General features: G+C 41.8%; 1 protein-coding gene across 1 annotated transcript in view; it reads right to left on the bottom strand.

Annotated features, from left to right (window-relative positions):
- Positions 1–16,626, bottom strand: part of ddb1 (damage-specific DNA binding protein 1) — a 57,318-nt gene that overhangs the window by 15,938 nt on the left and 24,754 nt on the right. Inside the window, exons 14-21 of the mRNA XM_084001676.1 lie at positions 15,540–15,703; positions 12,690–12,797; positions 9,234–9,441; positions 8,549–8,644; positions 6,890–7,001; positions 5,827–5,950; positions 3,237–3,401; positions 2,619–2,713 (exon numbers count right to left, since the gene is read on the bottom strand). Coding sequence (XP_083857802.1) covers positions 2,619–2,713; positions 3,237–3,401; positions 5,827–5,950; positions 6,890–7,001; positions 8,549–8,644; positions 9,234–9,441; positions 12,690–12,797; positions 15,540–15,703 — 1,072 coding nt within the window. The remainder of the gene's footprint in view (positions 1–2,618; positions 2,714–3,236; positions 3,402–5,826; positions 5,951–6,889; positions 7,002–8,548; positions 8,645–9,233; positions 9,442–12,689; positions 12,798–15,539; positions 15,704–16,626) is intronic.

The following is a 16,626-nucleotide window of genomic DNA, read 5'->3' on the forward strand; positions in this document are numbered from 1 at the left end:
AAGATGCTGTCAAGGGGGAAAACTGATATCACTCCCATGATGGATTAGTCTTTAATGACTGTTTAACTCTGGTGCGTAATGGTGAGGTTCAGAGGAAAAATGTAGCCCTATAGTCAAAGTTAATCTGTGATGCTGTGAAACTATTATTATATAATACTTAGGTCATTTAGAGTACATTTCTTTGATGAAGAAAATGTTACCAAAAGCAGGTGGTAGGATGTGAGTGGCTGTGCTGTGTGCTGGCTTTGAGATATCAGTGATCCATGCCCATTTGATTCTCGATATCTTCAGATAAAGCTCCTCTTCAATCTTTTAATCCATTTAATCTATCTATAGCGCAGCGGGGATGAGCTGAGAATTATAGGACAGTAGGGGGGGGAGGGCGGTTTCTTTCAAACTGTATGTCAAGTGATTTCACACAGCAATCCATATAGGATAAATCTACTTAGATATTGGACTTTAAAATGACTGAGGAGGCACTTTTCCTCCCGAGCAGATCTCATGCTTCTTAAGCAATCAGGGAGGAGGAGGTTGAAATGCACAAGTCGTCCAGAGGTTGACTCGCTGCTGAGAGAATCACAACCCAGTCTCCAAAGTGAGGTGTTAAACTTCACGTAGCAAAGGTTATCCAGATCAGACTGGTTTCTGTGTGAGGAAAGGCAAGACGTAAAAACAAATAACAAAAAAATATCTACTGGATTCTAGACTGTGACTGGTGTGGCCAGGTGTCGGAGCTCGGTTCTCTATTCTAAGTGTGGCATCACGTTTTCTCAAGGTTTTTTTTTGTTATTCTCCTCATAACTTTTAAACATTTGTTTTTGCTCCTTACCTGAGTGTCAAGGCATTATCAAATATTGAAGAGGTGAGAATTGGTGGCCTATCCTGTTCAAATCAAATGAGGGTTTTGTAGAAGTGTGTCTGTCTGCTTCAAACAATGTTATTCAACAAAAGAAAAAAAGGTTTTTCATGTAAGATTTAGCCTCTATTGACATTGACATTGGCAACAGAGAGGCTAAATTGTCTGAACATCTAAATTTGGGATCACATGCAACATTAACATAATCTCAGGTCAACCACACCCCGGCTGCACCACTGCACTTTACCCCGGGACATTTAAGTGGCTGTTCTTGTCGGGCTTTTCTCTGCTCTGCCTCCACAAAGGTAAACTGAACCGCCACCGAACCAGGACTGCAGAGTCACAGACTTTGTCACACCAGACTACATCTCACCAACCCGCGCTAACAATATCCTACATCTCATTTTAAAATCTAAACTGAATAAAGAACTTTTCTTGAAGCACTTGCACTGCCGTACAGTAGTTCTGTAGTTATTTATCTGAAAAAAAGAATAAACTTCTAACTAGACAGTGATGGGAGTTACAAATAACGACATTATAAAATAACGACGTTACTGATGGTACTACTTTTTTCCAGCAACGATTAATCAAAAAAGTTACTGTTTCCATTACTGACAATAAAATGCGCCGTTACTTGACTCAAGAAGTCTCGTCACAAAAAAATACACCCGTTAAGGTGTACGTTACATAGCCTTCACATTTTTTTCAGTCTATCAACTACTAGTTGGAAAAAAGCCGTTTATCTGGAACTAACCAACTCGGCATCGCGGAGCCTGTCTTACCAACTCAATATAAAACTTCAAGAAGGGAAATTGAAATATTATAAGTAGTGATGCAACGTATCACAGTTGATCAGTGATCCGTTCGGATCGCTCTCCACGGATCGGAAGTGGTCCGCGGAATCGATCGGCAATTTAAAAAAAATTGTAAATTTGAAGCTGCAGCTCGACGTCGCACACAACAGCTAAATTGTTTGTATTATCAACATGTTTGCTACCCCGAACGCCGTGACGCACAACTTTAATTTGCGTTGTTGCAGAAGGCACACGGAACGTCAGTTTCCACCTTCGAATGTTCTAATTTTTAAAACAATTTGAATTCTGTTGGAATAGCGAAGTTCGTTCTGACAGCCCTAGTAACTAGAACTAACTAATTTCTTACAGTAACATGCCCAATACTGAATTTTGGAGGTCTAACTCGTGCTCCTGCATGGTTCATCTCCACTCAGTTGAAGTTGCTTTGGACCAAAGTGTCTGTCAAATGTATTTAATGTGATGTGATGTTGTGTAAGAAGCAGAAAACCTTTCCATCTTTGGACTAGGTGATAACTTATTCTGTAAAGAGCTGCAACGGTTAATCTGCCAGTTACTTCTTCATGTACTTAACAAGTTATTAGGTCTGTAACTGTCAAAGGTGTCAAAAAGACACATGGTTTCAAGGTCTCGCTGCCCCAAGGTGACATCTTTACATGTTCTATAGAAACAGTCCAAATGGCTCAAACAAAAGTGCAAGTTTTTTCTTGACACCTTGAACGTTTGACAGCGAGTTCTGCTGTAAAACATCTGACGAATGAACTTGCTTCAAGTGGACTGAACCCTGAAGCAAATGTAACCTTCCAGCTAGGTTTTTATTTCAGGTCTTTATAACGCTCATGAACATTAATTGCAGTTCAGAAGAAAAAATGAAGTCAAGTGCTCGGTATGTGTCACTGAAAAGAAAAAAAAGAAAAAAACTCTAACTAACACCATCAAAAAGTACTCACTGTGCTATTGATGCTGGCCAGAAGTTTGCCATTGAACTCCACCATAGAATACACGGCTCCTTTCACCTCCTTCTCTGCCACAGTTTGCAGCTTCCCTACAGGAGAGGAGAGGAGAGGAGCACAGAGTCCATCACTCAGGTACCTACCTACAAGATCTTAGTGTGGAGAAACACTCAACTGTGAAAGAGATGTGAGGGGTAGGTGAGGCATTGAGAATGAGGACGGGGGCAGAATGAGAAGCTACGGGAGGATAAATGAAAGGCAAGCAGTGCACCTTGAGAGCGACAGCACATGAAAGGAAATGAGGGGAATCAGTAGTGGAGAAGGGGAGGAACCGTCTGATAAATAGCGATAAGAAAATGATGAAGTGAGGAGCGGAAACAAGAGCATGGTAGGACGAAGTGTCCGCGGAGTGAGGAGAAAAAAACAAGATCAGGGAGGAGAAGGGGGAGGAGGGGGGTGAAAATGAAACGGGGTGAGGGATGAAGAGTGCAAAGCAAAATGAGCTGGATGAGAGGACAAACAGGATAAGGTGGAGGAACAAGGAACAAGTGCATGTGGAGTTTGTGTTTGTTTGCTGAGAACAGAAGGAGCGGAGGGAAAAAAAAAAAAACTGACCGTCAGTGTAGTGGAAGACAATTATGCGTCCCTGCTTGGGCTCGGCCTCCTCTGGGTACACCATGGCGGTGCCGACGATGAAATACACTGACGGGTCTTTTCCCAGACGACACGACACCATGCTGAGGGCGTACTCGCTGGGGAGGAACTGATGGGCATGGAGAACTGATGGAGACACACACAAAAAAAAAACAAATCCCTCAGGAAACTTGATGTGAGAGCTGCAAAATGCATCGCACTGTTAATAGGATCTACTTCTTGTTTTGTTTTTTTCTTTCCCACGACTGTCTTGTTATTTAGTTTGAAGGGAGGATGCTGGTTCATTACAAGTGTGAGTCTGGGAACACGTCAGCATCGCTACATCAGAATCCAGCAGGGGGGAAAACACGTGTGGTCAGATAGGCGGATAAACAGCTCCGTCTTGTTATCCAAACCACTTTATTTGGGAAGTGACAAACCTGAAAGAGCTGAAAACACTCCCTCATTACGCAGGAGAAGTGTGTGAGTGCACAACTCGACTCTGCAGAGTGTAGTGCTCTGTCGGTGTTGCACAAAGAGTTTCCAGTATAGACAATATGCCTTTGTTGTTCTCTTCCAGGCAACATATGGCCGACATGGAGGTTTGTTGACGGGGTCAGACGGGGACTGCTGGGAAACACGATTAATATGGTGCAACAAACAAACATGGACATCTCCATGGTGCACCCAAACACTTAGATCAACACAGGTGTTCTCAGTGGATTCACTGTATTAGGTCTAATTAGGTTTGCACAGAGTCATTATTTATTTATCTGCTTCCATATTTAATCACTGGTGATCAATAAGAATGTTTTCTTAGCAATTTTGCCTGGTTAAAGAAAGGTTGATGATGATGATGAACATATTAGGGCAGGGTTTTAAAAAAAAAACGATTTTCCGATTCATACTGATCTGCATTTGAAAGATCAAATATTGATTAATAAAATCCTCAGATCAATCTTTTAATGTATGCCATCTTCTGTTTCCTCTGCTAGTCACGTGAGACTAAGAGGATGACAATCACTGTTCACATTTTCTTGTGTCCATTAACGGCTGAAAACTGCATATTGATTGCAGTACTTAAATTATCACCTATGACTGTTGTGACTGTTAGATAAATGTGCATCAATTTATGCTTTTGGCTTAATTTTTAATGTTAATATTTTTAATAATGAACCCGGTTAGAGAGTTCCATCTTTGTACAATTTGCAGCATTCGTTTTGTGAAAATCTCTTTCGTAACCAAGCAAAACTGGTATTAAAATGAAATATCTTGGGGCTGTGTTTAGCACCCGCCCCATGTGTTGAGGCTATAGTCCTCACTGCAGGCGGCCCCGGTTCGAATCCCGCATCAAGCGGCCCTACCCTGCGTGTCATCCCCCCTCCTCTCTGCCTCCCATTTCCTGTCTCTCTCTCACAACTGTCCTGTCCATTAAAGGTGAAAAAGCCCCCAAAAAAATAACCTCTAAAAAAAAAAAAAAAAAAAATCTCTTGATGAATCAATATCGAATTAGATCGAATCAAAAAACCAAATCAAATCGGGACCTTGTGAAACAGAATCAAATCGATTTAGTGAATCAGTAGAGATACCCAGCATTACAACGTGTAGAGTTGGGACTAAGGGAAATTGAAGGCACCACAATGGATCACATGTTCCATAACATGGTGCAGAAAACTGTGCATCTAATAAAACATAAAACACAGCAGATAATATTGATTCTGCAGCAGCCGAGGAGATCAGGCCACTTAAACGGTGTGTGGCTGAGACGGCAGACGACATTTCTGACAAACCCTCACAGACACAGCTGCACATTCTGGTGATGCAGCTGCAGCTCAATAATCATCTACACTATCAATTCCTCTTTGCAGCATGGTTTGAAGAGTAAGACCACTTTATTAAAAAGAAAAAAGAAAAAAAAACTGTGACCAACCAGGTCCTTCACACTGACGGTACCAGCTGACGTCTGATTGATGAAAATCTCCCCACATGTAAATGCATGAGTCATCTGATTGCACATTGATCAACCGGTGTCAGCTGTGGACACAAAGTGCTGAACCAGTCTCTTATTTACATATTAAGATATAATAACAAACCCTCATTTGTGTGGGTGTGGTGACTGGAGGAGTTTTGAAGGGAAGGCTTGGCGCAGTCAAATCTGCATTGCAAAACAGAATGAAGCAAAAAAAACCTGCGCACTGAGTGGCCTTCATTGTGGAACTGCTTGGCGCGGTGCCAAATGTGTTCAATCACTCAGTAATTTCATCGAGAGCCTGTTTGGGTTTCAGATATCAACTAATAATGAGAATGAAAATATATGTCACACAGCCTATATAGTAGCGAAGTAAATGAGACACACATTCATTAGATTAAATTATGGATTCAAATCAGACAGACACAAACGTGACTGGTCCAACCAGTGTGCAGGCATTTTTCTGTCCAGTGGCTGTGGAAGGAGTTTCCAGCTCCGAGCTGGTTGCTCTCCAAGCCGAGCACATTATTTTACCATCAGAGGCTCTGTATACGGGCGCCATCTCTCTGACATCAAATGGAAACGGACATCTGGCTGTCTCACCCTCAAATGTGTGCTGATCCACGACCAGCAGACTGTGAACCTCCACCTCTTCGCCGAAGGAGGTCTCGTGGGGGGAGGTGCTGCTGGGGAAGAGCTTGCTGGAGCTCACGCTGCTGGAGAGCGCCTGGAAGAAACGTGGATGATTAATGATGAGAGGGGACGGGAGGAAGCAGGAAGTACGGACAAAGAGAAACCTAATAAAAGGCTGTAATAAAGCAAAGTAAGAAGAAATCTCTATTTGTGTGTGAGCTGGGCTGCACAGCTGGAACCATCTGTGGCAGCAGATGTGCAGCACTTAAAACCAGGCAAACATCTTTCTGGTCATCACGTGTAAGAGGCTTTGTCTTTACAAAGCGGAGCCGCCGGAACAGTTAATACAAACAGAAACAGAGCAAACACACACACACACACACACACCTGTCCCGTTTGGGAAGCTGACAACACATGCTGTCTCTGTAAATCTGGCTGCAATTACTTTTTTAATTAGCTCTTCAAGTGATATTCTGTTTTAAATGTCGGTCCTGCTATTCTTTGCTGGCAAATGAAACCCTGTCGTCAAGTTCTCTGACAACAAATCAAACAGAAATCATTGTGTTTAATGGAGCTGGGATTTGATTTAAACAGTAGCAACAGCTAAATTTAACTCCGGTTTTTAAAAAAACAGCCCTCCGGCTTCATTCTTTGCGCTCTCTTATAAATTAAATGAGAACATTCATTTAAGATTTTTGATTACAACTGCACTGTTTGTGACAAATAATATTTTGTGGAGGTTAATTACCAAGAAGAAACATTGAAAATTCTGGTTCAGTTTGTCAAGATTATAATTCTTGCACTATGAAATGAAATGAGCGATGGCATGAAGATTTAAACGCCTGTCTAGGAGGTCTAGTTCCAGAAGAGCCGCTAGGTGACTAACAGGACAAGACATTTGTTGTCCCGACAAGCTCCCAGTCCCGTGTTATAAATAATGTTCTTAGTCAGCATGCCTGGTTAGATAAGACTGCAAAACAAACAAGCCCTTGGGTGTTTATTATCCGAGCACGACACGACGTAGCTGCGGTACCTGTGTGCTGGCGCTGGGGCGGACGGCGGATGTGGTGCCGCTCACGTCCTGAATCTCCACCCGGCTGGACAGAACCCCGAAACACTGGGAGACCTCCTGGTAACAGATCCGCCTGTCGGAGGGGGGGGTGGGGGGGTTAACACGGGGAGAGGAAAGGGAGTGAGAACAAGCAAAGCGACGAGGTGGGTGAACACGAAAAGAACGAAGACAGAGGGGAGAGAAAGCAAACAAAGAGCTCTGAGAGAGTGGATAACACAACACACACCTTTTAGTAACTTATTCACGGCTTTTCCTCCAGTTGCTTAAATCAAACTCAAGGACTTTTCAAACACTCTCCTGACCAAATTCAAGGACCAAACATGGCATGAGGGTTAATTACTAAAATGTTTTGGAATGAGGACTAGCCGTCTTAACAGAAGCTCACAGACAACAATTTGAAATAAGAGAAGCTTGAATGTGTTCGATCCAGCACGGTGTGGAAAACACAGTCACAAAGGATTGATCTTTTATCAGGTAATCGCAAATCCTAAAAAACACACTATAAGCATAACCTACCAACCTGTACCATTCCAACTGTGAAAGTTTAACAAATAAAATTAAAAAAGATAATCGCGAATCTGAATATGTGCTTGTACTTGACTGCTTGACAATCCCAATTTGCAAGGATAAACGTGATTTAAAGGGATAGTTCAACATTTTGGCAAATCAGCCCGTTGCCATAATCCCTATAGTCATAGCAGGTTCGTTACTTTTAATTGGCGGTGCAAGATATTTTTAGAACGGCGGAGCAGAGCCGTGAGCTGCTCAGAGCTACACTAGGGAGGCTAATGGGATTTCTTGGTTTCCCTCATCAAACTCATCAAATACACAATCCAACAACTCCAAAACGCTCTGGTGGACAAGTTGTGACCTGCACATTCACCACGCTATGAGATAATAACGGAACGTTACAAGACGGAGTTGTTTTAGAGGGAAATTCATGTAAAACCGCTGATGCGCGTTCCTGCCAAGGGCAGTTTTTCAGCAAGTAGTCTCTGCATTTGCCAAAATGTTGAACTATCCCTTTAAGTGAGATGAACAGACCAAGACTATTATCTTCACAGATAAAACAGATGTTAGTATTTTCCTTCTGGTAAAATTTGCAGATGCAAGAAGGTAATAAATCTCAGTGTATCACTCTACTCAGGATATCACAAAATCACAATAGTATTGTGTTAATGTCATATCATAGGCCTCTAGTGATTCCCGCCCCCTATTCTCAACTGTGCTCAGTTACAGTGGAGGCAGACTGTGTGGGCTCTCGCACGCCTACACACAGCCCATCTACGACTAATGTGATGTTTTTGGAAAGAATACATGTATATAAATTCAAGCACTTTTTGTTCCTCTGTTTGAAAGCCTTTGCTTTCTTTCCCCAAATCACAAACTTCTTTCTATCTGCCTATCAAACACCTATAGGAACTCTGTATTTAGCAATGCTGATTCATGGGTGTTACTTAATCATTTAAGCAGAAAAGGAAGGAACAAAAAATGATTCAGCAGATGTGTAACAGGACCCACACACGGGAGGGTGTGTAGAGTTGCTGAGTGTGAAATGTTGAAGTTGAAGTTGTGAAGTTGAGCCCTCGCTCTCTGTCAGAGTCAGACGGGGGCACTGACCTGGGAGACTCGTAGAGAGGAACCGTGCGGATGTGGAGTTTCTGGATCTCGTCGATGGTGCCGATGGTCAGAGTGCTGTTGTTGGCCAGAGCCAGACTGATAAAGAAAAAAAGAAAGAAAGACATGAGATGCATCAGTAAGTGGGGAAAGGAAGGAGCATACCTACTCACTGCAAAGTGCAAAGTTTCATTGTCTGCATGTTCAAGTCTTTTTGACAGTTGTACCTTATTTTGGACATTTAACCAGTTATGTTTATTCTTCTCTCGTTCTCTCTCCTAGAAGTCTGATTTAAAGATGTGCAATCAATGGCTCTAACTTACCTATGAAATAATATCTTACATGCTTAAAAATTAAGACAAATTCATCATAGAACAACTCAAAAAAAAGTTGATTTTGTTTTTAAACCACACCCAACACAGTTCTCTGTAAAGTATCTATATATTACTCAGCAGAGGAGACAAAAGGTCCAATACTGGAAACACTCATGAACTCAAAGTCGCTAGTTTTCAAGTTTTCACTCAAGCTTTTCCAAGACTTTTCTCTCAATTTCCATGTGTTTTCTATGACTGGAACTGGTCAACCATTTTCCAGGTTTTCAAGTTTTCCAGGATGCGTGGGAACCCTGATGTTGTCATCAACAGAGAACATGTGTGGAGCCACAAACAGACAGGGTTGTGGCGCTCACCTGTCGGGGTAGCCCTCAGAGTTCAGTGGGCACATGTAGTTGACCTCCTTGAGGTTGACGTTGGAGAAGACCAGCTTGTGGTTGGAGGAGTAGATGACAGTGGGTCGGTCGGAGCAGGCGAAGACGTTGGACGTGGACAGAGATCTGAAGGTCCTCAGCACGGTGGGCTGAGTGCCCAGGGTGACCTTCTTGCGCTCGCTCAGGGCACCTGGGGGGGGGGGGGAGATGAGCTCAAGCCTCATGTGTAACAATCATCACGTGGGTCAAAGAAAACTAAATTTGCTGTAGGATGCAGAACTTCTAGGAGTATTAAAAGAAATTATTTTCCAACAAAGTAAAGATAGATGGGCTTTAGATATTTGGGGTAAACCAAAGCTGCGTACTTAACTGTGAAATAAAACAGGTATTTGGCCCAGAAAACTATGTTTTGTATAATTTGCCTAAAAAGGAAAGATCCCCGTGTGCTCAATTGAGAGCTGGTATACTTGGTCTTCATATTGAGACAGGCAGATATGTCGGCACAGCAGAAGACGATAGAATTTGTAATTTATGTGACATCCAAGAGGTGGAGAATTAAATTCATTTTGTGTTCTACTGTCCTTTTTATGACTCTGTAAGACAAAAATTGTTTAGTAATATAACAAATTTGTGTGGTTAGACGATGCTGAGAAGCTAAAACATCTTTTTCAGTTGAATATATCTGCATTTTCTTTATTTCTTGAAAAGGCTTGGGCAATGAGACGAAGAGCGATATATAGTAAAGTATAGTAAATTGTTTATTTATTTCACACCTGTATGGCAGGTAAAACCAACCAACCAACTGTGTAGTCTTTTTTTTTCTTGTATTTGTCATTAAATGTGTCTTGTAATCCCACATGGGATGGCCCACAGTGGTGGCATGACATGAAAATAAAAAAAATTCATTCATTCATTCTAGGATCTGACTTGTGCTCATCAAACCTTTCAGTGGGAAGGAGCCTCTGCTTTTGTGTCATTTTCTTTTCCATCATTTATCCAGGTTTTTCCATAAATCTGCCAAAAACTAATAATTTGAACAGTAATATGTATATATACACACACTGTATAGGCTTTGGTTTTTGATGTCCCGATGTTTTGCCTTAATTATTTGCAGAAAATATCCTGGTTGCAAGTCTTTCTCCTTGTTTTTGATCTAATTCTGAACAAAATGTTTGCCAGGGACATGAATTGTTTGTGCAGTGGTCTCAAATGCCCGTCCAACTGTTTCTATCCTGTCCAACACTGAGTGCAGATCTCCATTAATGGGAGGGCTGAAGCGCAAGAGACTCTTTTCCACCAGTAAACTGATTATGTTCGGGACAGTGAGTCAGACAAAACAAGCAACTGGAAGATTTGGATTTGGATTTGGGGAAAGTGTGGCAGACTATACAAACTAAAAATGCAGACGAGCTACATCCTGAAAGAACAATTTGTCTAGGTGCTGCCTCCAAAATCTTAGTTTTATTCCCAATCAGTAAAGCTGTGACTAATGTCAACAGCTGGAAGACATAAATTCAATGAGGTGCATAAATAAGTGCAAATTTAAAAGTCAAAAATAAAAAAAAGGGAATCTGGAGTCAGCGAGTTAGAACAGGGGTTTTCCAATAAATGAAATTGATGTGAATTTTAAATTGTTCAATAAAAGAATAAGTAGGGAGGACTGAACAACCTGAGAGAACTGCTTCAGAATGTCTCCTGTGGCTTTTTCATTTACCTGGAGCATTTAATTTTTACAAGTGAAATGGGATCACTGGGGGATCTTGGCTGGATGACGTCATTTCAGTGACATCACTTGGTTTTCACTAACGAGTATTGTAGTGAAAGCCTTTATCATACAATGTACTGTAGCTGTTGAGCTTAAAGAGGAACTACGCAAGATTTTTACCTTAATTAAACAATTGTGATGGTTAAATGACTTGTTAAGGGGAGAATGGAGGCTCTCTGTCTTCCACCTAGCGTCTCTGAGACGAAAACCAAAATTTCAAGATCAGCGCCTCTGACCCCGGTGTCCCAGATCTCGTCTTGCGAGAAACATGGACTGCTTTACTGCACTACAACACAAACACACCCCGTAATCTGTTATCTCTTATTAACATTACCCACCGGTGACATCGCTCCACAGAATACCTTAGCATTGGCTTGGTTAAAAACAAATGTTTTTACCACAGAGAAGATATGCACTCTGAAACTGTAGGAGGAGTTCTGTAGACAGAAAAGCAACCAAAACAGAGCAAAAGCGACCCGACTTGTATTGTTCCCCTTTAAAGACGAACTATGCAAGTCTGGTCGCTTTTCCTCTGTTTTGCTAACCCTCCTCCTGGCCATGTGCATTTGTTTTTAACGAAGCTGGTGAGAAATCAATAGACGGAGTGGTGGATAACGTTATATAACATGTATGATGTTACCATCACAATTCTCTGAAGCTTTTTAATTAAGGTAAAAATGCAGCACAGCCACGGGAAAAATCCTCCATAGTTCCTCTTTAAAGCACAAAAGCATGCACAGAAAGTGTATTTGGAGGCTGATCCACACACAGCTATGACAGCTACTAAAAAAAACATCAGGATATCTGGGCCTCTGATTCCATTTTTGCTTTGTGATGCATCATCATGAAGGACGGGGGTGTCAGTGTTTCCCCTACACACAATATCACAGCAGGGAGGGCTTTTAATTTGAAACTGGAGATGTGTGTTGATACCCGACCCAAGAGGAGAAAGGAGAGAAAGGAGAGGGGGAGATTTAACTAGTGAACATTGAGTTCGATTTTTATAGTGCAGCACTCAGGTACAACTAAACCCTACACGCTGGAGCTGGACTGGTCTCGGGGGGACACCTGGGACAAGGTCCAGTGGGCTGTTGCATCTGTGGACCGGTGTTGTTTAGAAATCTTTTCAGGTGTTCCTGTTAGGCCAAAACGCAGCCACCTGGGTTTGAGTCTTTCTCTTTGCTGTATTTCATCTCCTCACTCTCTCCCTGACTATCCTGTCTTTCTTCTACTGCCACTATCACTATGTAGGAGAAAAATATGCCCCAGAATCATTTAAAAGAAGAAACATTCTATTAGATGAAACTAAATCCCCTCTGTGGTGGCACATAACATGTTTAAAACCATCAAAAATGAAATAAAATAAAGAGAAGCCTCAAGAGAAGTCTGGATTTTCATACATAACAGTTAAAAATAGATAGGATGAGGTGCTCCAAAAAAATTTATTTCTGCCAAACTTAAGTCAAATGAAAACTTGAAATCTCATTTTCTTTAGGCTGAAAAAGTTCCTTCACTGTTGTGTCCAGACACAGTGCTGGCAGTTATGCAATTCTCTATTAAATGATAATCGAAAAAATGAAAATGTTCTTCTGAGACAGCTACCCGTGGCCCCGCCTGGAGGCCCCTTAGCTTTCCTCTAAACAGCGTTGTGACGGCGGCTGTGAAGGACTCACCAGTCTGCAGGTCCAGACCAAAGTAGAAGAGCGCTCCGTCTCCCAGGGCGCACAGCAGGTAGTAGCTGCCTTCAAAGGTGGTCATTAGGATGGAGCGAGGGATGATCTCTGAGGACACACACAATCAAGTGATTTATTTTTCCTGTGCTGTGAAGTCACAGGCTCATGGATGAACACGGGAGTGATGAATGTCCGCAAAAGTGCCTCTGTCACATTAATCAATGAGGGTTATTGGTTGGACTGGCTTTTAACTTTTGGAAGAGAAAGAAAAAAAACAAAAAGAACATCTGAATGCTGCAGTGTAAATATAAAATCTTCTGTCTTTTCTGTTTCCCAGGCAGTTTATGACTGCAGGCCAATTATAGCAAAACAACACTGGCTTTGATTAAGTGCTTCTAGGCTGACACTTATATAAAAAAAACAATTTAACAGAAAAAAAAAACAGTAAAATGTTGCTGCTTGAAAAATTGCAGGTTTTTATTCAAATCCAGATCAGTTATTTGAAGTACCGTAAGAGGGCCATAATGTTAAGCTGTGTTCTATAAAAAAAAATACAGAAAAAGAGAACATCAAAAATACTAACTAATTTAAACACTACCTTTTTTAAAGTGCAACAGTGCAGTTTTTTTAAATTTGCTACTTGATATATATGGACATATAGATAAAAAAATATCTATATGTCCAAGAGAAAAACATTGTGGCTTTTAATTTGAAGGTTTCCTGTTCATGGCTTATAAAATTTTTAGTCTGCAGTCAGACTGGTCTTGTTAGCAAGTGAGAGGGTTCAGAGTTTGAGCAGAGCAGCTGTCAATCAAACGCACATGGAAAAATAAAAAGTCACACTGTGGGAAAGAGTGTAGAGATTTTATTCTAAATGGATGTAGCCCTCTAATTGGAAAGTAAGGGTCCTGTCTGTGCCGGTTCACTACGTTATGAAACTCTGTCTCCAGGGACAGCTGACTTTTTCATAAGTGTAACCCAAAAAAAAAGTAGTCAGGACCTCTCTTGCATATTTCAACGTTCAAAGTTTAAATGGTGGTCAAGTGTCTAAATGGTGTTTCAGTTGGCAGCAGAGTTGATGCTCAAGCGCTCATCAAGTTATTAAGAATTTAATGGGGAACATTAAGTGAAATCTATGAAAGTGGTGATGATACAATCCGTTTTAATTACACTATTGTTGAACTTTTCACTGGGAAGTTTAAAGGGACAGTTCCACTTTCCATTCCACTCCAACAATAACAAATGAATATATTGCGTCTCCTAGACTGTAATCGATGCTCTAGACTCTTTTGAGGCCGTGAGCAGTTGCAGGTAACGGAGAACTTCCTCCTCCCAAACATAAAACAAGATATAACGAGTTTAGATTAGACATGATGGGTATTTTTACCCTTTGCAAAGAGCCAGGAGAGCTGTTGCTAAGCTGTTGTCTCTATGCTAAGCAAAGCAGAACTGACTGCCCGCTGGTTCCAGCTTCATGTTTTCTGAATGTGGTATCGATCCTCTCGTTTACCTCCCTGCATCAAAGTGAAACGCTGAGAGATTCCATTAATGGATTGCCCACATTTGTTTACACCACCGTTGTGTTGCATTATTATCCCATTTTGTATTTCTGGTGTTACAGTCATTTGTTTCTACCTTTTTGAAACCTTCAGCCATGTGAGGAGGAGAGGGGATGTCTAGTTCTAATTCCCTCTCCCCTGCTGCTGCTGCTGCTGCTGCTGCCACTACTGGTTCATTCATTGGAAGGTGATTGATTTTAGTCATTTAATGGCCAATTTATTCGTATTAACAAAACTGATTGACAATTTTCACATATTGATCATCATCCATTAACAAGCAGTGACTTGTTAAGGGATAAACACTAAATGAGTGTTTCTCAAAGAGTCTGGCTTAGGTTAGTAATCGTTGCTTTCATGGATTTGTGAACCCCACTGAGATAATGTATGTGCTACTCCAACGTACGTGCCAACGTTTCCAAACACAAGGAGCCCGCAGCCCACTTAAAACCAATACGTGCTTTCTCTTGCAAGTCCATTAATGTCCATGACAATTCGTTTATATAGGCTGACACAAAAGTAAGAAACTTAGTTCAGTGAACTGTTAAGACTACCAAGTTGTGACGACCGTAAATTCTCCAATAGAAGCCCAGGCTTTTATTTGCTTCATCTGCCGAACTGACTCGGCTTATTTGAGACAGGCGTCTATATGGGACCGGCTTTTATTTAATTTTGAACAAATCTCACGTTCAGCAACGTTGGGAAATACAGTCAAATTGTTCTATTCTTACTTTTTTTTGGCTGCGTTCAGGCTGAGAATTAATGCTCGTGAGTCTAGGTCAGAGCTTCAACACCTGCAGGTTGCACAGGGTCGCGTTTTAATTTTCAGGCCCGTTGAGAACTCTAAAACGAATTAAGCAGCTTAGAAACTGCTCAAACAGGTGATCGTGGACTTTGAGAGGTTTTGTACATTCACAATAACTTGCAGAAAATAGAAATAGACCCGGCTTCTAATTGAGACTCGGCTTTTATTTGCTCAAACCTGTTATGTAGCCAGACCGGGCCAGTATAGGAGACCGGCATCTATTCGAGAATCAGCTTCTTTTCATTTTTTTTTTGAGAATTTATGGTATACTATCTATTTATGATAAATTTCAAACTCAGTTACAAAATCAAACACCGAAAATAATGAATGTACTTATTGTAAATGAACTCGAACAGACCACTTGAAGTAACTCCACGCATGGGAAATCACAGTACTTCAACTGAGTTCACATCCTCCTCAGTTGAGTTCACACAATCCCTGCCCCAACAAGAAGCTTTCCTGCTCTAGTGTCGGTGTCTTTCCTCTCACCTCCCCCCAGCATCTCCTTGTGCAGGGCGGTGAAGCAGGGCAGCTTGAGCACACGGGCCGAGATGTCAGTCCAGAGTCCCACAGCACAGAGCGGTGACTCGGAGCCGGCCTCCCCCAGGGGCGTGATGTCCAGGCAAGCCACCTCGTGCTCCATCTCCGTGGTGCTGAGGAAGGTACAGAGGACGTGATGAAACCGGCACTAACCGGCCCGGCGTGTCGTGTGTGTTGGACACACAGGCTAACTAACACACAGCAAAAGTTCTAATTGATTTTTTTTTTTTTCTGATGTGAGAGGCAAAATGAGAAATAGCCCACAGTCTTCCTGTGAGTTCACACTGTCTGGAGTTGCTAGAAAACATCTACATTTCTGCTGAAACAGTGGGAAAATTCTACATTTTCATCTTTAAGATCAATTGGCTGCAGCTGTTTTATTTTTTCCCGGGTCATTACCCCGGTCTGTTGACAATCTATTTCATTAACAACAGCTCCACTTGACAAATACAAAAATGATGAGCAGCTCGTTCCCCGGTGCCTGATTCTTGTTGTCTGGAACAACAGCTGCATCCACCTTCACAGTGCTGCAGACGGATGCAGCAGCAGGTCTGAAAACTTCATCTGATCAATCATATGTCTAATATCGTGGTCAATAACAGTCTGAACTCCTCAAAATGATGAGTACAGGGGCGCCGTGTAGCTCAGTTGGTTGAGCAGGCGCCTCCAGATCCAGAGTGGCCCTTTGCTGCATGTCACTCCCCCTCTCTCTGTCTCCCCATTTCCTGTCTCTCTCAATTATCTTATCAATTAAAGACAAAAAGCCCCAAAAATACTTCTCCCAATTTTCTACTCACCGTCATGCCAAGGAAGGGTTTGGAGAACTTTCAGAGTTATTTTGGAGTTCCAGTGGGGGTCCGGCTGGCAACAGATTTTCATATAATGGCGGCGGATTGAGCTCACTTTTGAACTGTCCAAAACACACACTATGAAACATCCAGATACCTCCATACTGCTCGTCTGTACTGTCCCAAGTGTCCTGAAGCCGCCACATGAAAAATTGGTTGGAAAAAATGAATGTGATCTCTATTTTTAG

This window comes from Trachurus trachurus (genome assembly GCF_905171665.1).
Source record: "Trachurus trachurus genome assembly, chromosome: 3".
Classification (NCBI taxonomy): Eukaryota; Metazoa; Chordata; class Actinopteri; order Carangiformes; family Carangidae; genus Trachurus; species Trachurus trachurus.